Source organism: Episyrphus balteatus, chromosome 2 (genome assembly GCF_945859705.1).
Source record: "Episyrphus balteatus chromosome 2, idEpiBalt1.1, whole genome shotgun sequence".
Taxonomy (NCBI): domain Eukaryota; kingdom Metazoa; phylum Arthropoda; class Insecta; order Diptera; family Syrphidae; genus Episyrphus; species Episyrphus balteatus.
In genome coordinates, this window is record NC_079135.1 from 67,222,560 (window position 1) to 67,249,685 (window position 27,126).

Below are 27,126 nucleotides of genomic sequence, written 5' to 3' on the forward strand. Positions count from 1 at the left end.
AAAAAAATATATGGGAGTGAGGGACAATCTTCCATAGTTCAAGCAATAAATGCAATTTTCTTATTAATTGACTTCAAACACAAAAAAAAATATTTGAACACAACGGCAACACCTACAATATTCAAATATACATTTTTTAAAAGCTAGAAGCTTAGTAATATATTTTCAAATTTTTTTGGACGCATTTATTATGATTTTAAATTATAAAAGGAAATGTCAATATGTATTACGGTTTATGAAAAAAATTAAAAAGTATTTTATTTTCGAAGAACTTTTTTTAATAAAAGTTTTGAAAAAAAATGTAACTTATTTTTTTTTTTTAAAGTTCAACATCTAAACATAAAATTATTTTTTATTCATTTAATAACCCTTACTGTTGAAAGTTAAATAGCAAAAATTTAAAGTTCCTATTTACCACAGTCTCTGAGAAAATTAATTATTTCAATGCAAAAATTCAGTTTTAATAAAAAAAAACCATTGAAATTGAAGTAATTTTTCATTTTTTTTCAAAAGCGTGATATATTTTACCTTTTTTGCTTCGAAATTCAACTGATAATATTTATGGCCAAACATTTTTTTTAAATAAATTCATATTTTATTAGAAAAAGTTTGGAAAAAAGTCATTTTAAATTTTTCTAATAACATTTTTTTTTTTAATTCTGAGTTTGAGGACCATTTTTTCAAAAAGTCTTGATCAAATTTAGTGGATTTAAATTCAAGAGATAAGAATGAGCTTCTGGCTTTTTAAAAATGTATCTTAAAATATTGTAGGTGTTGCCGTTGTTTTCAAAATATTTTTTTTGTGATTGCCTTTTATATATTTTCCTTAAATTACCTAGAGAATCTTTTGCTATCATTTGTTTTATGAAATTTAAGCAAAAAAAATGGTTTTGTTAAAAAAAAATTTAATTTTAATTTTAAAAAATAATACGGCAACACCGGCAATTTTTAATCTATAGACTTTAAAGTATTTTTAATTACCTACGTTAGAAAAAAAAATCGTCAAAATCAGAGCTGTTCGGCCGGGTTCCCTAATAATTTGCTTTAGTTACTCTACTAATACTTATGCGTAATTCTAAGAAAAATCTAAGGTATTAGGTTTAAAACATTTTCGTAATATAAATTTATTTTTCAAATTTTTTGGCCACATTTATAAAGATTAAAAAAGGAAATATCAATATGTATTACAGTTTATGAAAAAAATTAAAAAGTACATATTTCATTTTCGAATTCAATTGAAGTTAAAAAAAAATTAACTTATTTTTTTTTTTTAAGTTCAACATTTAAATATGTATAAAGCTATTTGTACTTCATTCAATAGCTCTTATTGTTGAAAGTTAAATAGCAAAAGTTTAAAATTCTTATTTGCCAAAGTCTTTGAAAAAATCAATTATTTCAATGCAAAAAATCAGTTTTTATCAAAAAATCCAATGAAATTGAAGTAATTTTTAATTTTTTTTTTGTTTTCAAACTGTAATAAAAATTACCTTTTCCTCTCCATAACTCATCAGATTATAATAATGGCCAAACACTTTTTCAAAATAAATTTGAATTTTACTACGAAAAAGTTTGAAAAAAAGCCATTTAAAAATTAGTAGTAACTTTTTTTCCAATTGAGGACCAATCTTTCAAAAACTCTTGATTATAGTGAATTTAAATTTTTACAGATGGAAATGAAATTCTGGCTTTTTAAAAACGTGTATGCAAATATTGTAGGTGCTGCCGTTGTGTTCAAAATATTTTGTTTGCGTTTGAAGTCAGTTTGTGAGAAAGTTGAAGATTGTCTTTTACTACCACATACTTTTTTTTCCCTTAAATTACCTAGAGAATCTTTTGGTATCATTTATTTTTTGAAATTTAAGCAAAAAAAAATGTTTTTGTTAAAAAAAATTAATTAAAAAAAAAAAACAGTACGGCAACATCGGCAATTTATAAACTGTAGACTTAAAAGTATTTTTGATTGCCGACGTTTTAAAAAAAATCAAATCTGTTCGGCCGGGTTCCCTATTAATTTGCTTTAGTTACTCCACTTATAAAAATTATTGCAATGTCTACGAGCTTCAAATTAATTTTTCAAATATCATAAAATTTAAAATTTCATAGGTAAATCTATGAAAAAGTTGAAATATTGTAAACCACCTGCACATTATTGCTCACAGTTTCCTTAATAATTGCTGGATTTTTATATCAATAGAAATGCAATATGATGTACCTTAGGGTGGGTCAAAAAAATCGAATTTTTTTTTTTTGATTTGGTACTCCGAAAAATCGATTGCTAGACCCCTCTAGAATATACACACCAAATATGAGCTCTTTATATTAATGGGAAGGTCCTCCGCTTTGCAATTTTCCATTTTTACATCAAGCTTCTACTTAAAAAAAATAATTTTTTTTATTAATTGACTTTTTAGCAAATTTCTTTTCATATTCTTGTAGGAAATTAAACGCTCTACAAAAAAGGCGTTATACACTTTTTTCGTTTATCTAACCGTTGAATAGATATTTGAGGTCCAAAAATCAAGAAAATCTTTAAAAATTCGTTTTTTGTTCTTAATTTTGTAACAAATTGAAAAATTATAATGATCAAACGCGCAAGACATATTCTTGTTGGAAATTGATTGCTCCACAAAAAAGGTCTTATTAACTTTTTTCATTAATCTAACCATTCTAAAGATATTCGAGGTCAAAGTTAAAAAAAAAATATAAAAACTTTTTATATTTTTAAAAAAATTCCAATTCACTGAAACTTCATTATTTTAAAATTAGCAAGATATATTCTTGTAGGGGCTTAAACGTTCTACAAAAAATTCTTTGGAATGAAATTGATTGCTTTAACCGTTTAGAAGATATTCGTATCCAAACCAATGCTCACTGATTTCAATAGTTTTCTTATGACCCGTATACATTGCGATTTGGATACGAATATCTTCTAAGCGGTTAAAGCAATCAATTTCATTCCAAAGAATTTTTTGTAGAACGTTTAAGCCCCTACAAGAATATATCTTGCTAATTTGAAAATAATGAAGTTTCAGTGAATTAGAACTTTTTTAAAAATATAAAATGTTTTTATATTTTTTTTAAACTTTGACCTCGAATATCTTTAGAATGGTTAAATTAATGAAAAAAGTTAATAAGACCTTTTTTGTGGAGCAATCAATTTCCAACAAGAATATGTCTTGCGCGTTTGATCATTATAATTTTTCAATTTGTTACAAAATTAAGAACAAAAAACGAATTTTTAAAGATTTTCTCGATTTTTGGACCTCAAATATCTATTCAACGGTTAGATAAACGAAAAAAGTGTATAAGGCCTTTTTTGTAGAGCGTTCAATTTCCTACAAGAATATGAAAAGAAATTTGCTAAAAAGTCAATTAATAAAAAAACTATTTTTTTTTAGTAGAAGCTTAATGTAAAAATGGAAAATTGCAAAGCGGAGGACCTTCCCATTAATATAAAGAGCTCATATTTGGTGTGTATATTCTAGAGGGGTCTAGCAATCGATTTTTCGGAGTACCAATTCAAAAAAAAGAATTTCGATTTTTTTGACCCACCCTAATGTACCTATAAAATTAAAAAAATAGATAAAAACTTTGAAAATTTTGAAAAACTAAAGCAAGAAAGTATTAAATTCCAAAAACCGACTAAATATTACACTTTTAACTGTTATGATTGCATTTTTTCCGCAAACTTGATAAATCAAATGTGCGTCAATTACAAGCTTCATGAAAAATAATTGTATTATACTTATGCGTAATTCAAAGCAAAATTCAAGGCCTTTAGTCAGAAAATGAATTAATTTTTAAGCTCTGGATGAATCTTAAAAAACAATTAACTATAAATTAGGAAATTAATTTTTGATCATTATAAATCCGATTAATGAAAGCTTATTAGGGGAAGTGGGGCAAGGCCGCCTGCCCTTTCAGTGTTTGACTGTGTTAAAACCAATAAAAAACTTCTTCTAATTAAAGTAAAGGGGCATATTAAAAGTCGTTTTAAGACCCCGGTTTATCTTAGACTACGGTTTACCCAATGTTATTTAAATAGGATAAACTCCAGTCTTTCTTAGTAATAACTAAGACAGCGTCAATGAATATGGCCCATAGTCTTTATTCTATAAGTTTTTTTTTTTTTTAGAAACTCTCAAAATTAATAAAAAACACTGAAAAGAAGATAATACGTTTTGAAAAACATCAAACAAAAAACTTTCTTGCTTCCACATGAGTGTAAGACTGCCCTATCAAATTTTGTTGGTAACAAAATTGTTTCTTTTGTTGGCAATCTATTTGCAATAATAATAACACACGTAGAATAATATTTTCATTAATTCTTCCGCCAGTCATTTATATTTTTGGCAACTTTAACGGATACCTTATTTTTTCACTTTTTTTTAGGTACCAAAGCTTTCAATTTCGCCAAATGCACCAGTCATAGGTATCCTATCTGATTTTAATATTTGTTTTAATGTTGTCTTTACGACTATACATCTTTCACAGAAAATACTTTTGAATATTTACTATCTATTATAGAAAAGGAAATGCTAAAAATACTACTGACATACATACCAGAAGGCACTTATTTTATGTTACAAGTGTTGCCAATATTACTTTTTTTCATGCAACAAAGTGCAACGCACTTAACCCTAGATGAATTTTTAACAAAAAAGAATATGTATTAGAAATTGCAATTTTATATGAAAATATGAATATTTTCAAGCGTATTTAGCAAATATTTTCTTTCCTTTTATTAAATAATTTAATTTTTTTTTTTGTAAAAAACGCAATTTTTTTTAATAAATCTTTTAAAAATTATATTGCTTTTTTAATGCTTTTGAGTACTTATGATAATTTTGTTATTTTAATTATAGAAAGCATGAGAAATAATTAAAACAGGAGATGTACCTATAATACAATTTTGTATATTCAAAACTTAATACTTGATTACCATAACACATAATATTGTTTAAGTTATAATAAACTTTCCATATAACCAAACTCAAACCCTCTTTACTGTTAACTCCACTAAAACTTCTCAAGTAGCACACTGGTGTATAAATTGGTGTAAATTCATTAACTTTGGTGTAAAATTGAGGAAATTGAAAAAATATGGTGTATTTCTCAAAATTATTGGTATAAAAATTATACCACTGTCTTTTCTGTAAAAAATTTAAACATTTTTTTAAGATTCAGAGCAAAAAATACACCTATATTCAGTTGCTTTTATAATATACTATTAATGGTGCATAAAATTATTCGATTCTGAAATCAACCAAAACGGTATATTTTGTACACTCTCTTTGGTGTAAGAAGTACACCCTGTTCACATAAAATTCACCAGAATGCAAAAGTGGGAGACGACATATTTTTCAATGGCCGCCATTTAAAAAAAGAAGACAGCGATTAATTATTTTACTATAATAGTATATTTATCGACCTAATTATCCCTCATTTTTGGTTTTTTTCGATTCGGTATATTATATTATAAAAGAACTCTTCTAAAAAAATGTAAAAACAACAAAAAAAATTAAAATTTTTGAAAAACTGATTTTTAAAATCGAAAAAAAAAAATCATTAATTCACTGACATTTTTGAGGCGCTCGATTTTTAGAGGGGGTAGTATCTAAAATTAGTAGACAAAATGTGTTTCGTTGTAAAATTTGGCAAACAAATTCATATTTAACCATTAGTTTCTAATGGCAATATTATGTAAGTGTATAAAAATTCATTTTCATTTATTTCATAAGAAATGGTGTAAATTAAATTTCATCAAACTGTTTGAGGTAAAAAATAAACTTTGGCTCAAATTTTAAATCAGAATAATTTAAATGGTGTATTTTATCCATAGATTTATTGTGTATTTTTCAATTTCAAAGGGATAATTTTCACAAAAAACCAGATCATTTAATATACCACTAGCGCCATTTATACACCAAAAAATCGGTATATTTTTTTAACCACAGGAGTTTATTATATACGAGCAAGTGGTGTATTTTTTATATTAAAAATGTATATCACGAAAGTACAAAAAATACACCAAATATTTTGGTGTATTGTGGACTTTTGTGCTACTTGAGTTTAACCCCACCCTTATACCAATAGCGTGTCCAAGAAGTAGTATTTTAAATGATTAAATGTATTCATGTGTACAACAACAACAAAAAGAGGCAACAAGCATCAAACAACAAACAAGGACCAACAAACAACCAAACACCCCAATAACCAACCAAACAACTTAATAACAAAACAACAAACACCTAACAATAAACACCCAACAATAAACATCAAACAATAAACAACAATTAACAATCGACAAATAAAAAACAAGAGACAATCAAACAATTAAATCATTATACAACCAAACAACATAACACTAACAACAAACAATCAAACAATCAAACAAACAATCAAACAAACAATCAAACAAACAATCAAACATACAATCAAGCAACAATCAAACAAACAATCAAACAAACAATCAAACAAACAATCAAACAAACGATCAAACAAACAATCAATCAAACAAACTAAACAATCAAACATACAATCAAACACAATCAAACAAATAATCAAACAAACAATCAAACAAACAATCAAACACACAATCAAACAATTAAACAAAATAAACAAACATACAAACAATCTAACCAACATTCAACTATATACATAAAACACTATTTGATTGCACTCATAACCATAGCAGCGAAGCGCTATGCAACGGGCGGGTCGGCTAGTACAATTATATTTATATATGCATAGGTACACTTCATTGTTTAAGGATAATATTAAAATTTTCAAGAAAAAAACTGTAAGAAAATCAGAATAATAATATATTTTTTGTACCTGATTTTTTTTTTTTTTTTTTGGTTTAAAATATTTTATTATTATTTTATTTTTTAAAAGCATACAAAAAAGAATACAAAGTAAAAGGTAAGTGTGATTCAGTCATGCATTTTATTTTTTAACATTTTGAGTTTCAACATTTTAATAAAAAATACCTTTTTCTTTTTAAACCATCGTTAATATCCTGAAATCCACCACAGATAAAAATATGACCACCTAAAAACTAACAGATTGCATTATTGAGCTGTTTTGCTAAGAAATCTTATTAAAACTATCAAATAATATGATATTTCTATAGAGAAATCTTATTGATTTCATGAAGAAAATCTTATAATCAAATAATGAGATTATCTTATTAATATAAGATTTCAATGAGTCGAGCATATAATTTTTTGGTTCAAAATCCGTAATAAGGAATTCTTCTTTAATCAAAAAGATTTCCTTATTATAAATTACATCAAAAACTTATTAGTTTTAAAATTAATAAGGAAATCTACTAAAATCAAGAAGAATTCCCTTTTAAAACTAGAAGTTATCTCTTTGTAACTTTTTATCAAAATCAAAAGACTTCCTTATTAAATTTCAAATAACTGTACTTTGAAGAAAAAAAAATCTTCTAAAATTAAAGTTTCCCTTTAAAAACAATAAGTTATCCCATTCTTACAACTTTTTATATGGAAATCTTCTGAAATCAATAAGATTTCCCTGTAACTTATAGATTTACAAGGAAATCTTATTGATTTCAGAAGGTTTCCATATACAAAGTTGTAAGAAAGTGTACTGTTGTCTTATAATTATGTACTTTGCCAACGGTAAACTCATTTTGTATCATTTCAAAGCGAGCGTTTGATCTTTATACTCGTAAAAATTCAAAAGTGCTAAAAAAATGGAAAACGAAAATATCATAAACGATAACGAAATTATAAGTGTCCCATGCATGACATGGGATGCGAGTGATATCGAAGAAACCCACAAAATATACAAACAATGGGGGTTACGCATCTCCACGTGCGTTGGTTGTCTTGAACATTTATGGGGTCAATTCCATAGATGTTTTGGAAAAAATGGAAACGAAGGACGTGGATAAATTATTCGCGAACATTGATAGCGCCGGCTTCTTCGGGGAACGGGTAAAATTTAAGGCTGGATTAAGAAAGTGGCAAAAAGAAAGGGTAAGTTGTAATTAAAATATCTATTTTATAAGGTAGGTACTCCCAATGTAGGTACTCTTTCGTAATAGTTTTAAATATTTTTCCAGAACAAACCATTACTATGTGACCAAGGCACCCCGTCACCACCATCAACCCGAAAAGTGATTGAATGGCTCGAGAAAATATCCAATGATTTAAATGCCCCTTCTTCTCGAGCCTCTTCACATTCTCGTGTTGCGGAAGAAACAGACCTCTTAAGTGTTCTTAGGTCGTCTGTAAGAGGAAAAATGCTATTATCCTACTATGAGCAAAATGGACAACTAAACAGTAAGAACCAGAAGGTTCTTACTCATTGCATTGTGGAGAGGTTTGTGGGATGTGGAACGAAAATGTCATACAGGGATATGAATCTATGGGCAAACGCAATTGTAGAAACTTTTCCCACAGAAAATAAGGTAAGTACCTACCTACCCGTGTGTATAGTTGCGTTTAATCAAAACTCTTGAAAAGAGTAATAAATGTATCGTCCTTTCGTCTCTTATATTTGATGTCAATTGGAAGGAAATTATATCTTTGGAACAAAAAGTTAAAGTTATGAATATTATTCTTATCCGACGAATACTTAAAATCAATTCTTGTTATGCTTACGATGTAACTACATAAATAATTTATTATTATTTTTTTTTTTTTTTTTTTTTGTAAAAATTGCAAAATTGGACTTTATTTTCCAACTAGCTTCTAGCGTCATTATTGTTTGCAGAAAATTTAAAAATATTTTCAAAACCAAAATGGGGAAGTTCCAACGAATGTCATTTCTGGGGTTCACATTGACCAACTTACCGGACAGACCGATTTTCATTTGGCCTGATGGGCAGATGATATTTTGCGTTCACACTTATCAGACAATTTTCATCAAAACCCATTTTTCAGCTTATTTTTAATGTTTCTTTCGCATCTTCTGTTCTCAAATTAAAGAAAATGGAATATCATTGTCTGCCGGACAGACATGTCGTTCAGTTGACCAACATGTCCGTCCGACCACCAAAAAATAAAAATTTTTTGAAAACCATCCGGCAAACCGGACAGGCCGTCGGATGAGTATTCCTGTTCACATTATTAAAATACCATCCGACCAGACCAAATGGCAGCTGGTCTGTCCTTCAAGTTAGTCAATGTGAACCCCTTATTTGGAAAAACAAAGGTGCGTTCTTTTTCTAACAATTGTTAAGCAAGAAGTGCTTAAACGTCAAAGTGTCCACTTTGATGAACCTGACATTTGTTTTTCTATTAGAAAACATTTTTGGGAACTATAGTTATGTTTTTTAACAAAAAAAAAATTAATTTGACAAGAGTCTTTAAACAGTCAGCAACGATTTAGATAATAAGTTCATATGAAAATTAATTTAAAACCAGTGTTTTATTAAATTTAAAATTTGACAGATTCGCTTACATCCCTATTGTTAACTATCGTTAACTATTGTCGTTCACATTAGCGGGGTTCACATTGACTAATTTACCGGACAGATCAGCTGCTATTTGGTCTGATCTGATGCTGTTTTGATAATGTGAGCACCCGACGCCCTGTCTTGTTTGCCGAGTGGTTTTCAAAAAATTTCGATATATTGGTGGTTGGACGGACGTGTTAGTCAATTGAGCGAAGAAAACTTCTTGAAACAATACGGAAAACTTATTGAAAGTTTGGATTTTTAAAAACTTTCCATATGATTTTAAAGAGATTTCCACATGCATTTAAAAAGATTCCTTATTATTTCTAAAAGAACTCCACATAATTTTAATAAGTTTTCCGTATTGTTTCAAGAAGTTTTCTTCATACTTTCAATAAGATTTCCATTTAATTTCAAGAAGATGTCCTACTGAAAAGGATGTGAAATCTTATTAAATATAATTATGTGACAATCTTATAGAATTTACGATATTTTAATAAGATGTTCTTCATTGTTTTAATAAGGTTTCCTTCTTGGATGAAAACCATAGAGAAATCTTATTGTTTTTATTCTATTTTATGTGGACTTTTTTTCTCTGTGTTTTTCTTAAATAAATGCTTTTCCTTTCAACAAATTGATGAGATAGTTTTCTTTAAGTTGAAATTCAATCGCTAACGTAAAATTTGCTAATGATATATTATTTTTCCTTATAAGCATAATAAAACAATAAATGAATTTGTAACATTACAAAAAAAAAAAAAATTATTTATCGAAGTACAATTGACTATTGGAAAACAAGATAGTTGGAAATTGAAATAATAAAATTATTTTAAAATAAAACCGGATTTTAATTTGTTGCACTAATTTTTGTTACCGTAGATTTTTGTTTCACACAAGCGTTTTCAAATCTAATGAAATCAAGAACTTTAATTTATATATCAATATATATCAATTGCATATTAAAAAAATAAAAGCGATTTAAATTATTTTTTTTTTTTAATTTCAATATTTCGATTTTTAACAGCATATTAAGTCGTTTTATGACCATTTTTTATCTCGGACAGAATAAAAAACAACCAAATATTAATTGCATTATATTAAAAAAAAAAAAGGAAAACATTTAACCACTTATATCTATTAACTTTATGTTCGGTCACTGTGGTGTATACGTGATATTTGTTTCTATCGAATAAAATATTTTTTTTTGTTAGCATTAACACGTTTTAAAAGGCTTACATAGTTTCTTTCAATCATTATTCATACGAGTAAAGGATATTCATCTGTGAGTTTTTAAAAATTAATTCTAAACATGAACGTGAATCTGTTTTCTTAAAAAGTGTATTTAATAAATATAAAGAAGAAATCATTGGTGCAATATACTTCTGATGATTCACTAGTTTCATCTTTTTTATTCTTTTAATAAATACTCTTGAAAATAGTCTTTCAAACATATTTATAAGTTATGTTAAGTCCCCTTATATCTGTAAATATTTGTTTGATTTTGCTTTTAAGAAGAAATAAAATTAATCTATCCGTGAACATTTGGCCTAATAGTATGGCATCGATAAAAATCTACTACCCTATTTTATTTAAGACCTACAACATCAAAACCATAAACCACTCTTTTGTTAAGCACACAATGCTGCATTTTTAGGCGATTTCTATTGAAACATTTTTTTCTAGAAAATTACTTCGACACCATTTGTCTTCAATTCCAATGTTTTTTTTTTTTTTATTGCAAAAAAAAGTTCTTTATTAAACAAAAATAAACCCAAAGCTAGAAATATTTCAAAGCAATTCATATATGGGCTGAAGTCCTAACTGCTTTGCAATTTGAAAACGTTTTCGACAAAAGAACAACTTATTATGAGATTATTATTGTATCCTTCGCACGTTTATTTAACTACTGCTTTTATCAGTGAAGAAAATCAAGCTTGGGAATACTCGAACCTTTACAGCTGGTGCAAATCCCTCTATAAGAATAGCCTCCTTCACTATACACACCATCTTCTACATCAAGAACCATTACGAAGTCATAAAGTCCTTAACAAAATAGACCCTAGAAAACTTGTGTAGGCATCTTGAATAAAATCAACAGATATCCCATTCACACGTATTCTCATACACATATCTACGATTAAGCATCTGATCCGACCGAAATCATCCCATCTTATATCCCAGCTCTCTCAGCCCAACCACCACCAGGGTATAGTAAAAGTGTAAATTGATTTTTTGTTGGTTTTCAATATCGGCATGTTTCAAAATACATATAATATAAAATGTAGTTATGTGTGTATGAAAATCCGTTCGCATGGAACGGACGCACGTTCCTATCGTGCTGCTCGTTTTAAAAGACCATTGGGGAGGCCTTGCGCACAAAACTAAGGAAATTGAAAAAAAAAAGATTCAATTTTGTTTTGTAAGAGGTAGGTGGAGAGAGTGGGGCATTTATAGATTTGTTTTTTTGAAGGCGTTCCTGGTATTTGTTCTTTTTTTCTGTTAGAATAAGGGCTGATGGGGATAATTTATGAGATTTTGAAGCGAGAAAAAAGGTTATCGCAAGGAATCTCGCCAAAAGGTGATTTGTATTCTGTTTTCACACTTGGTGGAAGGCGGAAGTAACAAGGTAAAAGTGAAAAACTTTTTTTGAATGATGTTTTGAAGATGAGTCCGATATAACTTTAGGAAATAATATCTACATAAAATTCTAAGCATACAAAATTTTGAAAATGCAAAAAAAAAATCTCATTCCTGCTTTTGCGAGAATAACGATAGGTAAGACATAAAATATTTTATGTAATTTCCGACACTGATAGGACATGGTCGTTTGCTTAAAATGTGTCTGGGGAACATTAATATCGCTCTTTTGCTTTAAAAAAAACCTATAACATAAGTTATGTTGGCAATAAAAATCGTCATGAAAGTCATAAATTTGCTTTTTTTCTAAAAACCCTTAATTTACGAACCTATAGTCATCGCTCATAAATAAGGTTGGCAAATTGATGTCTATATCTATGAGTTAAAGGAGGATTCCCCTTTTAGAATTGGTTATTTACATATGTACATTGATTTACGTAGATATAAATAAAAAGGAGAAACATTTTTTTCTGGTGGCAGGTGGTCTAACCTTAATTTTGACTTATTTAGGGAGAATTTTGAAATTGATAGGAAAATACAAGTTTCGTTTAGATTCAAAAGTTTTCCTTTGATGTTAGACACTGATGCTAAGACAAAAAAAAAACTGACAACAATTTGATCTGTTTCTTATTCAATGTTTGTTATGTTATTTAAATAACAAAAACAGAAGTTGCATCGTCAAATACAGTGTTCTGAACATTTCCAAGCTAGAAAAAATATTTTTCCGAGAAATAGAAATAGACCATATTGAAGTGTTTAAAGACATATCCAGTCCTTTCCGTCAATCAAACTCAAAGAATTATCAACTTAATTTGATTGTATAGGTCTTTTCAAATCAAAAGTCCCATGGAAAATTGAGCAAAAATAAAAAAAAACTCATTCGCTTACTGGAAGGAAGCATTTATGAGGCAGCTGAACTTTTTGTAAAATTACGATGAAATATAATGAGAACAGTTCTTGATATCCCTATTTTAATTAATTGAACAGTCTGTGAGATTCACTGGGTTAGCCTCAGAAAGCGGAGGCAGGTCTCCCGGGCTTGCAACACTCCATATCCGCGGGCAAAACAAAAAAACATTCAATTATTTAACTATTTATCATTTGAAGGGAGTTGGAATAACTTTGCCGAAGATATTGTTATAGGACTAGGTGAAGATGAACCAGAAATGTCCTGTTTATATGATAGCAATTCATAACTATTTAATTAAAATAGGGATATCAATACTGTTCTTCGTTATTTTATCGTAATTTTAGAAAAAGTTCAGCTGCCTCATAAATACTTCCTTCCAGTAAGGAAATGAGTGTTTTTAATTTTTGCTCAATTTTCCATTGGACTTTTAATTTGAAACGACCTATATATAAAAATCAAAGTTTACTTTTTTCAGCCAACTTTCAGCTTTATCTGACATTTCTAGCTGGAAAGCTGACAAATCCATTGAAGTTTTATTTATATTTTATTTGATTTTGTGTATATAAAATATTTGATTTGTGTATAAAATAGACAACTATTGTTTAATTCTGCAAATAAAAAAAAATACTATAATACTATTTTTAAAGTTTCAAAGATATGAGGTAACTTCAGAGTGCACCAAGAACAATGAAATGTTCGTTTTTTTTTTTTGTTAGTTTATAGCTTATCTAAATTCTTAAAAGTGCATCCTCTGATTAAAAAAAAAAACTAAAAAGAGAAAAAAATCTTTATTTCAAGTGGTTCAGTATTTGGAAATTGATATAAAAATGAAAAATTGTGGTCTTAAAGTTTTAAGAAACGATCAATATCATCTAGTTTTTAAAGTATGTTCCAAAGCTTGCATCTGCATGGCTTAAGAAAAACTTAACAGATTAGGAATCCTTATTTTAGAAAAACCAGAACAAAACAAATTAGAACATTCGTTGAAAAACTCTCAGAAACAGAAAGAACAGAAAAAAGTGCTTTATGTTTACCATGGAATTTCGAAAAATTCAATCCTGAATGCAAAAACCTCGAAAGCGAAAATCTCGACAAAAAATTGAAATAAAATATCGATTAGAAAACGAATATCTCGAATGAGATAATGGTTATACTTCATGCGGGATAACACGTCTCGTGCAAAAAAATGAGATCATGCAGGAACTCAAAACAAACGCGAACAAAAAAAAAAGTAGAAAAACGATTTATAGGTTCAAAAGATTCCTGTATACAATTCAAATTTGTTAAACTATATTAAGTTTTTTTCTTGTTTTTTTTTTTAAAGCTTTATTGAAAATTTTCGTTTTTTTTTTCAATTTCATACGAAATTTTCTTCATTAGTTAATATCTACTTGAAAATAATTTGTTATCAATGTTCTTCTTATAAAAAAAAGACAAAAGTAGAAGTTTGTCGGCAGCATATAAACCAATCAATACCTGCACTGTCAGAAAAATATTATTTTTGTTTTTATAAAATATAACATTTTATTGAGTAGATTTTTTGCTGTCAAGAGATTCCGAAATGCTTAGTAAATATCTTCATTTGAACACTCTAACTCTATAACGTATAATTTTACATTAACATACATACATACATGAAAAATTTCAGGAAAATTCCTCGTCAGGTCTAGTAAAGTATAGAAAAACGTAGGTACACGCATTTTTGCATCTACGATCAAAATTACGGCTTTGTGACATCTGTGAGATATGTAAGTTATTTGCAGTTGTTAAATTATATTCTTCGTTCATTTTTTTGTTTGGTTAACTTAATTTGAATATTAAGCATTAGATCTCTTCATTCTTTTAAGTTTTATACTGAATTTTTTTTTATTTAGAATTTTAAATCATTCTCGATAGTATTTTTCGTTCTGTGCTTGTTAGAATTTTCCCTTTCGACTTGGGCATTTCATACGTAGAAAAATAATGGACCTACCGATAGGTTTTTTCGGTGGGTTAAAAAAATGTGTTAAAAATAACGTAGTCTTGGTTAAAAATTACGTAGTTCTCGTTGCTAAAATCAACGTAGTCGCCTCGGTTTAAATTTACCATTTTTGAGAAGGTTATTTTAACCGATCAACTTGTTTATATTAATCAAGAAACTCGGCTAAATATTAGTAAAATTTAACCGAGAAAGTGGGTAAGATTAAGCAATTTTGCATAACCGAGTCGACTAGAGTCTATAAAACACCCGTAAGTTGTAAAACCTCCCAAATTTAGCCGATATCGACACAGCCTTGACTCATATATTTCTTGTAAAACCGTAACTCATATAAACAGTTGCGTACAATCCGTGCATTTATTTGTAAGAGAAATTCCATCATGATTATAAACTTATTTTCTCTGAGTGTACCATTATGTACAAATATTTGTTTTGGCTGGCGTACAAAAAAGCTTTATGACACTCATCCATGACGCCTCTGTGTCGTCGTTTGAATAGCAAAACAATGCTGTCTTTGCCCCTGACATGGCGCTATCTTCCACAGCAGTCATCAAAAGTCGAGAAAAGAATATTCTTAAAACAAAAATCATCGAACTGTAATATAACTTTCAAAAGTCCCCGTCTGTTGGGCATACAAATTATCACCCATTGCCCATGAAGCTGCTGCTTTCCATCTCTTGTATACTCCATGGGGGACACAAATTATTGATTTTCGGTTTTATATCTTATAATTTCAGAATTCAACCGAAGCGAAGGTAAATCCAAGCCTCAAGTGGAAGGACTTCATCTTAATTAAAGACCATTTGCCAAGGGAACAAAAGAAATTCTGGTTGAATGTGGATGTCCGTACATATTATATAAATAAAGTTCCTTGAACCTGCAACATTTCGTAAGGACATATAAAAAACATGTTACATTTATACAATAGAAGAGTGAAAAATCTAAAAAAGAAACTTTTTCCTCCCTCAAGTCCTAACCCAAATCCGGCGAAGGTTGAAATAGAACTATTAAAGGGGATTGGCATACAAATATAAAGATATTTGTACAACAACAGTAAAAGAAGATGGATGCAAAGTTAACTAGGTGGGTTGGATTGTCGTGTTGAATACCGTTGTGTGCAAAAATTCAATAGAATTTATCGGAAGCAAAGCTACGAAGCAACTACGAGGACGACGCTCGGCGACATCCTTGACAAAAGAGATGAAGACAGGTTTTTCTATATAAAATGGATTTATATATTTCAACTTGATTCCTTGGCGTGAATGTGATTTTATTCTTTGCTGTCAATGCCACGATATCAATGGAAAAGGAATGAAAAGTGCAGACACATCCGGATGAATTTGATATGATCTTACTTAAGTATCTTAAGTGAAAATATATTAAAGCTGGAGAGAAGTATAACTAAACTTAATTATAAAATAACACGGAATTTTTCAATAACTTGACATGAAACTAAAGCTTCAAGTGTACAGAGAATTCATTTGAAACTTTGATTTTAAAATACAATACAGGTAAGCAATAACTAAGTTTTGTTAAACGACCGGAATTAACTGGTGTTTAATAAAGTTTTTGAGCTTAACTTGATAGTTTCCACAGTTACGGCCATATTATTCACTAGTTTAAAAAATACATCTGGATGTTAAATTGTCAAATGTCAAAAATAAATCCAAATCCAAAATAGTTATCCCGATTTTAACTATGAAAATAGTAAAAAATTATTTTTTTTTATCTGTGTGATAGTAAATATTATGGATTTGGATTTATTTTTGACATTTCAATGGAAATCAAAAGTCATTTTCGAAAAAAGGTGGAGTTATGAGGTTTCCTTATGAACGAAATGGACTAGGTTTTAAAAACCTTCTTTACTAATCAAGAAAATATACATTTTTTCCCAAACTTTGTGAAGTAAAATCTTATTGCCGATCAAATTTTCTCAGTAATTCATACATTTTACTTTGAAAAAACACAAAGCGCCTTTAAATTAGTACACATTAAGAGTTTTTTATTTAATATTTTTCAATAATTTGGAATGAGAAACAAATGAAGAATTTATATGATAAATTGATAATAAAATATCAAAAAAAAATTTCAAAAATGTGATACTTAAATATCAAAAATATTGTTTGGATATTTTAATTATCACAAAACACATTTTTCCAGCATTTTTTGATGATATTTAAAAAATGTTAATTTGATATTTAAAAAATGTTAAATTGATATTGTTTTTTTTTCGGTGTACGCAATATTTATATAGAACAGATATGACAATTTAAGTGAAGAGCAACGAAAAGATAAAATTCAATCGAAAATAGGTACTGCATCACACAATCAACAATTTCACGGTACTTCAGGGTAATTAAAAATAAAACCAAACCCAATCTGCTGATATAAAAGCTATTGAAAAAGTTCTCCCGTAGGAATATGAAATTTAAGATGTATAATCATTTGTCAATCTCTAGATTGTTTCTTTCTCTAGTGATTTGAATGCAGTAAGAAAGAATCCTATTCAACTTGATACACTAAGTAATCGTCTTTGCGAATTGCTAATAGTAGTGCAAAACGAAAAAATGTGTATTTGAAAAGGAAATACATTTTTTATACATAAATGGAAAAGAGTTTTTCTTTACTTTTTGTCGCAAAAAATGGACGACATAAAAAGTTACAGTTGTCGTTTAGTCTCATTTAAACTCATTTAGTTATTTTGAAAATCTTCAAATCAAAACAGAAACAATAAAACAGAAAGAATAAAATATTCATAACAAAAACATAAAACAGAAAAGCAACAAAATAATTGTATTTAAATTTTCATTTAAAGTCTATATTTTTTTTACTAACCTTTTTAAAAACTAGCCTACCCAACAATGGTTCCTTCAAACCACAAACCGCATTATCAAACAACACATTTTTTAGTATCCACAGAGAATTACCACTGTAAGCAGCTTAAACTAACTTTTTTCAAACATACTTTTCCAGTTTGCAATTCATAAAACAAAAAATAAATACAAAAACGCTTCTGAGATAACACAAATGATATGACAATTTTTTTTATATTTTTTACATACATACATATTTACTTCTACATACCTACTTGTTATTATGTCCTGTTTTTATTTTCAAAGATGAAAGCAAAAGTCATGAGAATTTTTTTTTTCGCTAAATAAATGAATATAAAATTCTTTTGATGTTATACGAGAATTTTATAGTTCAGAGCTCTGTAAAATTTAATGAATTTTCGCTTTTAAATTCTTTTGGGTGTGTTATTTTTTTGTAATAGTGGGTAGGTTAAAATTTTTTTTTTTTTGCTTTGAATTTTATTTTATATTTTCAGTTTGCTTGACCTTTTGCATAGCAATGCCAGAGCAAAGTTTTTATGTATTTTATATGTTTCTATAGAAAATTTTGTTGAATTGAAAGTTGCATAAGGGTTGTTTTTATTTATTTGAAAAAAAGGAACTTTTTATTCAAAATGTAAATTCTTGATAATACACCGCAGTGTAAGGATAAAAAGTATAAAAATAATGAGTCCAAGTTCTATTCTCAATGCTCATGTGTATTTAGAAAAAAAAAGGTATTGTTGTTAAACTGTTTTTTTCGTATTTTAAATCTCGATACTAATTGGTTTCGTTCTCATTATAAAATTTTCTACACATAAAAGTTTTTTAATGAAAGAGTGAGTAGACTTATATTGTTCGTGCAATACTGTGGGTTTATTTAATTGTTTATTAATAAAATAAAAGCTCTTCCTTACCCCACATATTTTTCCTCACAATTTAAGTGTTAAAGACATGTTAAGCCTTTTATATTCAAATTTGTTTTAATGAACATTTTTATGATTGCTACGTAGAAAAACAAAATATGTAAAGTAAATAAAAGTTTTCTTCAATTTAGTAAAATAACGTTCTAATTGGTTTTGAGTTCTAAACGATATGTACAATGTAGGCACACAAACATATTAGGGTGGTCGTTATTTAAAGAAAAATTGGAATTTGTATGCTCCCAAGAGCTTATATGGTTGGAAATAAATTTTAAAAAAAATATTCCCTAACCTTCAAGTCTCTACCTTAATTTTAACCCGTGCCGCCAAGCGGTTGAAGTTTCTTATAGGAATAAAATGGGGTTTCAGACCTTGTCCGATCAATTCTAAATTCCAGCCAAACTATTTGTTTCAAAAATTTGAAACTTTTCAAACTTAAACCCTATATTTGTACCTTGTAGCTATCATATGGATTTTTTCAGATTTTTTTAGCTGTTATAATTTCGAAGATTCAGTTTGGAAAAGAAAACAATTTTTTTTGTTCTTTTTCAAAAAGTCGCTTTTTACACATTTAGGTAATGTCAAAAAAATCAAAAATAAACATTTTTATTCACAAGGAAGAATATGTAAGTACTTCTAATATACGAGTAATAAATAATTTATGTTTAATTCAAAGTTATCTATATATATATTATTGGTTGTGCATTTTTTTTTGTAACTATTTTGGGGCAAAATTGTCGGGCGAAACATTGCTAAGAATGGAAAAAAATGTCAAAAAATACTCGAATTTTAAAGTCAATAAATTCGGAGCCTAAGACAATCAATGGGAGCTTAATTGTAGTTTCCAAGAAATAGCTTTTTTGCTTTTTTTGTTGGAAACTAGTTCTGATCACAATTAGATGAATTAACAAAAGAAAAAATAATAATCTATTAGGTAGGGGGAAGTGGTCAGTGGTCACCCTTCGTACAGTTTTTACTTATTTTTTTTTAGTTATTTATTTACTCACTCCAATTTCGAGAAAATGGACTTTATTTGTAATATGTATATTATTACACTTTACAAAAAAGTTTGACACTTCTAAGTCAAAGGCTTAAATAGTTATAGCCATTTTACTGGGATTAGATTTTTGTACGAATCCTCCCCACCCGTGGGGTACCTTCGTACATTGTAATTAATGTTGTGATGCGGTTTCGGAATCTATCAGACGAATTTATTTTGGTCTTCGCTCTTTAAGATCGTCATCACGTATTTTGAATCCTGCATTAAAGCAACATCTTGTGAAAAGCCTTCTCTTGCCCTTTTTTACCTTTAACTGCTCTGTCTATCCAGCATTAGATTTTGAATGCAAGCGTAAGCTTAATATTGCATTTAATGATTGTTTGCGCTTCATCCACAACATCCCAAGATTTGTTAGCGTATCTAACATTCAGTTTTCTTTGTGCGGACTGAGCCTTGACAAATATCTTCAGTTTCGCAGTGTCATAAATCTTCACAACATTATTAATAAAAAATGTCCGGAGTATTTGGAGGAATTTCTTCAATATGCCCAGTCACAGAGAGGCTTGCGATTGATTCTGCCGCGTTTTGCATATACCGTTGCGGAGCGATCTTTTTTTGTAGCTGCTATACGATTGTGGAATGGTCTTCCATTCGATATGCAGCGAATTACCTCACCAACCATTTTTAGGAAGAAGTTTTTCGTATACCTTTCAAATCAAAATTAGTTTTTATAATTTTCTCTCTTTTTTACTATAAATTTTTTTCATTTCTCATATGTTCATATTGAATTGTACATAATTTATATTTATATTTTTATTATACATATTTATATTTTTCTTTTTGATCATAATTAAATAACTGTTAATTTTAAACACTTGGTAAGCATCTCTAGATACTAGCAAAAGATGTAAATCTTATTGTATCATGTAAAAATTATTCAAATACAAATACAAATACAAATACAAATAGTACAGCACATGGGGTACATTCGTACAGGATATTTAAAACGTTAATTTGACTAACTTTTGATTTGTCAAATGCCAAATTTGAGTTTTAAAACATTTAATTACTTATTAATTTACTAATTAATTGAACTTGACTCAGAAAAAAAACAAAAACAAATAAAAAACTTAATTTTTCGCGATTCGACGATTCTGAAACAAATTATTATTTACATATATAAAAATACCAACCTTAATTTACTATAGAATGCGAAAAACTTATTATAGAGGTTTAAATTTCATTTCAATAAAACTGTAACTCCGTGTTTTGATTGTTATCTGCTCAAGAAAATTTACTGCCGGGCATACGTATGCGTACGAATGTGCCCCATGTTTGACTGGACGAATGCTCCCCAAGCTGTACATAATGCAGAAAAATCGATTTTTGAAAAAATGTACTGAGATTTTGCAATATTTATAATTAAAACACAAATTTAACACTTTAAACAACAATTCTTCACTACTGTTTAGCCAAAAACATACTTAACTTAAACACAACATGACATCAAATGTACATAAACAAATTACTCAGAGCACTAAAAAACACTAAAAGTCTTGTGGCGACCGAATCCGTTGCACTTAGGATTCAAAATGTATCTAGCAGCTCGGCGCCTACTATGTCTATGCACACTAGTAAGCACGTGTTTGAATCAGTGCTGCCATTTTGAAATTTAAAAAAACATGATAAAAAACATGATTTCTGTTGAAAAAACATGATTTTTAAAAAAAGCAAAAACAGATAGAAAATGAACATTCATATCGTGACTAAATTAAACTAAATTATTTCGAGTTCATTCAAACTAATTTTATGATGCAGAAATCATAGATATTGGCTTCAAAAATTTAGTTTATAGTTTTTTTTTTCTGGAAAATTGCCTTTTGTAGGAAAAAATAAATTATTTGCTTTTGTAATTTTCCCACTTTTTTTCAAAAGGTGGCCATTGTAGTTATAACTTAAATTACAAAAATGGCAGGAATAAAACTTGAAAACATAGATACATCAGTTTATAATTTGTACTCATTTACGGCCATATTATTCACTAGTTTAAAAAATACATCTGGATGTAAGGAAATTGAAATGTCAAAAATAAATCCAAATCCATAATACTATCATACAGAGAAAAAAGTCATTTTTAACTATTTTTAACTATTTTCATAGTTAAAATCGGGATAACTATTTTGGATTTGGATTTATTTTTGACATTTGACAATTTTACATTCAGATTTTTTTTTAAATTAGTGAATAATATGGCCGTTAGGGTTAATTTCATATATACGTACTTCATGTAGGTATTAAATAACTTATTAAAAATAACAGTTCACCTATTGAAGATTGTTGGTTTATAAATTGTTGGATGATAAAGATTTTTCTCTTGGATTGAAAAAAAAACATGATTTTGGGCACGAAAACATTAAAACATGATTTTAGTTCAAAAAACATGAAAATCATGCTAAATCATGATTTCTGGCAGCCCTGGTTTGAATACCGTTTAGTTTTTGTTTTAAGCTCACTGTACGAAGGGTGACCGTGTACGAAGGGTGACCACTTCCCCCTATATTATTTTAACTCTAACTTGCACAGTTATTAATTTCACTGAACAATACTTTTTATTAAGTTACCATTGTAATGATGCTGTTGGAGAAACTACCAAGTTAACGGTCTTTTGAGTTGTATACCCGACAGCACGTAATTTGTAAACATTCCACGTGCAATTTACGATGTTTGTATTCTACTTATGACTGAAGAGATATGCTTACAATGAGGCAAAACTCTGTCTATAAATTACTGAGATTCGAATAAAACAAATCCTATCCAATGGCTTAGGAAGAAACGAAGCATATTGAAACAAATCACTTCAATCTGGGAAAATCTTACAAATAAAATAATCACCATTGAATCGGGGGAATGGCAGCCAGTAGAATACCCAGAAGAAGAAGAAATAGAATCCAGAGCCAGCTCATTAATATTTATTTCGAAAAAAAAGAATTCTTGGAAGAATAAAACCCTCCACCACTACCACTGACACATCACACAGTCTTAAGGAGCTAAATGTATAAGAAACTCGCTTAAAAATACACCACCACCAGCACCACCTATCCAACTGGCATGGAAGATGCTCTCAATTTGGAAAGGATTAAGTAGTAATGCCCCAACTCCTCGAACCTGGATGTTAAATAGGAAATTGTTGGGATCCTTTTCCCAAATGGCTTTTGTTAGAAAATAAGAGTTTCAAAAGGTAGATATACGGTGGGACTTAGGAGTTTGGTTTTGTTTTGCTGGTTACAGATTTTTTTTTCTTTCTTTAAAGTAATTACCGTCGTTTCTAAGCAATAGCCTTATATTTCTTGTGACTGAGTATCTTATGGGGGGTGTGCGAAGAAAATTAAGACTTAAATAATTAATAACTTAGTTAGGTAAGGAGCTTTTGATGCAAAACTTACGTATCTAATATTCTTCCTTGATTTTTTTTTTGATAATTACCTGAAAAGAAAAACGTCAGATTAATATAATTTACTGAATTTAAAGCATCAAATTGATTGCTTTAACCGTTTAGAAGATATTTGTATCCAAATCGCAATGCATACGGGTCATAAGAAAACTATTGAAATCAGTTGGCATTGGTTTGGATACAAATATCTTCTAAACTGTTAAAGAAATCAATTTGATGCCCAGGAATAATTTGTAGAACTTTAAGCCCCTTGTGAATTTGAAAATAATGAATTTTAAGCGAATTGGAAAATTTTTAAAAGTAAAAAATTCTTTTATACCTAATTTTTTTTTAACTTTGACCTCGAATATCTTTAGAATGGTTAGATTAATGAAAAAAGTTAACAAGACCTTTTTTGTGGAGCAATCAATTTCCTACAAGAATATGTCTTTCGCGTTTGATTATTATAATTTTTCAATTTGTTACAAAATTAAGAGCAAAAAACGAATTTTTAAAGATTTTCCTGATTTTTGGACCTCAAATATCTATTAAACGGTTTAATAAACGAAAAAAGTATATAAGGCCTTTTATGTAGAGCGTTCAATTTTCTACAAGAATATGTAAAGAAATTTGCTAAAAAGTCAATTAATAAAAAAATGATTTTTTTTAGTAGAAGCTTGATGTTGATGATGAATTATTTAAATTTTTTTTAAATTACAACTAGGTATAACCCCTTAGAAGAAAAAACATATAAAAATTAGTATAAAAAATTGAAAAAAAAAAGGTTATTAAAGATATATACTCGGCAAAGTTATACAGCATTTTACGTAGGGGAGAAAGAGCTGCTTCGATTTAATAAGAAAAATTCAAATAAGTAAGAGAAAAATTTGGGGTAAAAGAAAAAAAATATTTCTTGTTGATCAAACGCGTTTGTTATTGCTTAAGAAAACAAACAGGTTTAAAACACATGAAGCTCTCGACATGTGCCAGAAACAGTATGGTTACAAAATGCATTAATTCTGATCCATTTACAATAACTCTATTTTGTTTTTTAATCCTGTTTACGTCACCGAAACAGACTCCTAAACTACGTGATAATGATAGAAAATCACGTGTAGGTAAAATAATTTGCAGTGCAGACAAAGTTGACTTTGACATTATATCCACACCATACAACAAATTATTAACAAGATTTTCTTAGCATTTTAAAACTGTTTGAAGTCCAAGATATTAAAAAAACAAAATGGCGTGTTCAGTGTACACCCTTTCCCATTTCCCAACTAAATTTTTCAAATTGATATATTGTCAATTCTTACAGATCATATTGATAAAGTATGCTAGTCAAAATTGTTCATCTTAAAATTTTTGAACATTTAATTGGATATAAACAATCTCAAAGAAAAATTTCTGAAAACACATCTGAGTAAAAAAATTTTCATATTGGATTTAAAATTCCAGTAACGCGTAGTTCGCCACTATATATGATTGTGTGTGTTTAGTAATAACTTTTCTATCCAAAAATCAATAAATTTCTTGAAATGGAAATATTATTCTTACGGCCACAATAATCAAAACATTACATTGAATGTGCAATATAGTATTGCAATATTATGAACTTTTACTGTTTGACCCTAGAAAGGGCTTCAATAAGGCTACTATCAAAAAAGGCAATGAAAAGTATAAGAGGCAAACTAATATTGGAGTAGTAATAAAATCGTGGAAGGAATCCTATGCATAAATGGTTTTCGACTTGTTTCGTTTTCAGAGCTAAATTATTTCTGTCTTTTCTTTTTAACGTGTGTATATTACATATTTCTAAATCTAATAATAGCCGTGTTTTATTGGTAACTCAGTACTTAGCTCAGTAAAATTTTACACGGGAAACAACAACAAATGATTGCTAAGGATAAACAAATGTTTTGTATTTGTTGGTTTACAGAGAAAATGTTTTTATAGACTTATACATTTTTGACCCTTCAACAATATAGGATTATAAAAAATAAATAAAAGTTATCGTTTTTTGTTGTTTGCAGCATAAAATATTTACTTAGTAAAATACTGAGTACCAATAAAACACGGCTAATAATAATTTTCTTGTAAGAATTTAAAAATACATTTATTTAAAAATGCAATTATTTTCTATTTTATTGTTCGTCATAGAAATGAAATTGATACAAAATATTATAGGGCAAAATAATTGTTAATTTGCTTCTTTCGCATGTTTTATTTGAATAAAGAATACCAATAAAATAATTGAGTAGGTACTCAAACAAACAATGACTTGTTGATTTTGACATGCAAACTCCTTTACGTGACAATATAAAATATATACAGTATAGTAAAAAGCTTGACAAATATATTTTACAAGATATACGATTTGTTTCATATATGTTGGCTTCTCCTTCAATATTTTTTGATATGTGATATATGTATATTTATAAAAATATCTATATGCATACATAATGTGTAAACAATTATAATAATAATGCTATTTAGTGTTTTTTTTTCTACCATTGAAGGTTTAATCGGAGGAAAGAGTTTTGAAATAATGTAATTACATTCATAATTAATTTACTTTCTATGTAGAACAATGTTTCAAAACACGTTTTTATTTTATTAAAAAAGGGTCACTCTGGGGTACTGATACGGAATATTTTTCTTTCCAGAAACTCCAATTTTAGCTGGCCCTCAAGGTCACCCTAAGTAACTGAATGATCCGATGATAATAGCTGTGTTTTATTATTCATGTGGATATGGATCAGGATCAATTTTACATTTAAAACAAAAACAACAATTAATTCTGCTTTCTATCTCTTGACTGTGGAAAATGACTTGTGGGTCACTTATGAAAATGGAACGTGAGACTCAAAAAAATGACAACAATAACGAGTGCCCTTAGCACCAGCGTTGCCACAAAGTGCCCGATCGGGCCATTTGGCCCCCTATTTTATATTTTGGCCCTTTGCCCGGGCCAGTTAGAAATGGCCCACGAATCCAAGTTTTAGTAGATTCATCTTCATATCGTGATTTTTCTCACGTCAGTGTTTTTATTTATTTTAAATAAGTGGCTCACAGCTAAAAGATGTCTGTGAATTAAAAGTTTAAAATGTACATCTGTGTTTTTTTTTTATTTCTTTTGTAAACTAATAAGATTTAACAAATGTATGGCCAATAAAGGCCTTTTAAATATTTATCGTTTTTTGTGTCCCATACAAAAAACGTTATTAAAAATTTTAAAAGCCTGTTGAATGTTTATAAAATGGGTTATTAATGCATTAAACAAATAAAAAAGAATAAATAAAATTTTTAATAAATTGCATCTTTATGTTTTTAGGAAAAGTTTGTTAGTAAAATATTTGGCCCACAATTTTGTCAAATGGCCTTCAAAAAATTCGAAATGGCGCTCTCTCTTCGCGGCAACGCTGCTTAGCACTACATATGTATTTAGTTCTCATACAATTGTAAAACAGTTTTGTTATGAATTTCTGTTATTGAGAAGTATAACTTCAATCTTGTGTACAGACTCTTTTTTGTATAAAAAAAAATTATTGAATTACAATAATATTTTTTTCAATGCAAAAAAACTGAAAATTGATTGATTGTATGTGATCGATCAACCAAAAATTTTGAGCGTACTTTCGAGAAAGTGAATAGTGTTTCTTATTCATTTCTCTGACAAAGGACTTAAACTATTAAAAATATTGTTAATCTGAAGTCCTTTTAATTATACATATTAGACTGATTTGGTATACTGGCGATCGAAAAGTAAGTTATTCATGAGGTCTTTCTAACTCTGCAATGTTTTCCAAACATTCCATTACAAAATATTTTAATATTTTTTTGAATAACCTATTTTATTGTATACCTACACCTTATTCTTGTGATATTGAAGGCCACAAGAATATGTAACTAAAGAAAATTATTAGACAGTAACTTTAAATTGATTTGCATCTACAAAAAAAAAAACTGCAAATCACGGAGCTA

At 28.3% G+C, this 27,126-nt stretch overlaps 2 protein-coding genes across 3 annotated transcripts in view; one reads left to right on the plus strand and one right to left on the minus strand.

The window, feature by feature from the left end:
• LOC129911653 (voltage-dependent T-type calcium channel subunit alpha-1H) overlaps positions 1-27,126 on the minus strand; it is a 228,411-nt gene that overhangs the window by 181,519 nt on the left and 19,766 nt on the right. The gene's annotated exons all lie outside the window — the stretch shown is intronic.
• LOC129911654 (uncharacterized) lies at positions 7,483-16,508 on the plus strand. 2 transcript variants are annotated; one of them, XR_008771682.1, is made up of 2 exons: positions 7,483-8,009; positions 15,696-16,508. XR_008771682.1 is itself a non-coding variant. In XM_055989518.1 (2 exons), exons 1-2 carry the CDS (start codon positions 7,785-7,787, stop codon positions 8,492-8,494), a joined length of 624 nt encoding a protein of 207 aa, XP_055845493.1. In that variant the 5' UTR covers positions 7,483-7,784; the 3' UTR covers positions 8,495-8,598. The 2 variants fall into 2 exon arrangements, 1 of the variants encoding a protein (XP_055845493.1); XM_055989518.1 differs by lacking the exon at positions 15,696-16,508 and adding an exon at positions 8,096-8,598.

Coding starts and splice junctions, on each gene's coding strand:
- LOC129911654 (XM_055989518.1), top strand. CDS start 7,785: ATGCGAGTGATATCGAAGAAACCCACAAAATATACAAACAATGGGGGT. Junction 8,010..8,095: donor GAAAGTGGCAAAAAGAAAGG/GTAAGTTGTAAT, acceptor ATATTTTTCCAG/AACAAACCATTACTATGTGA.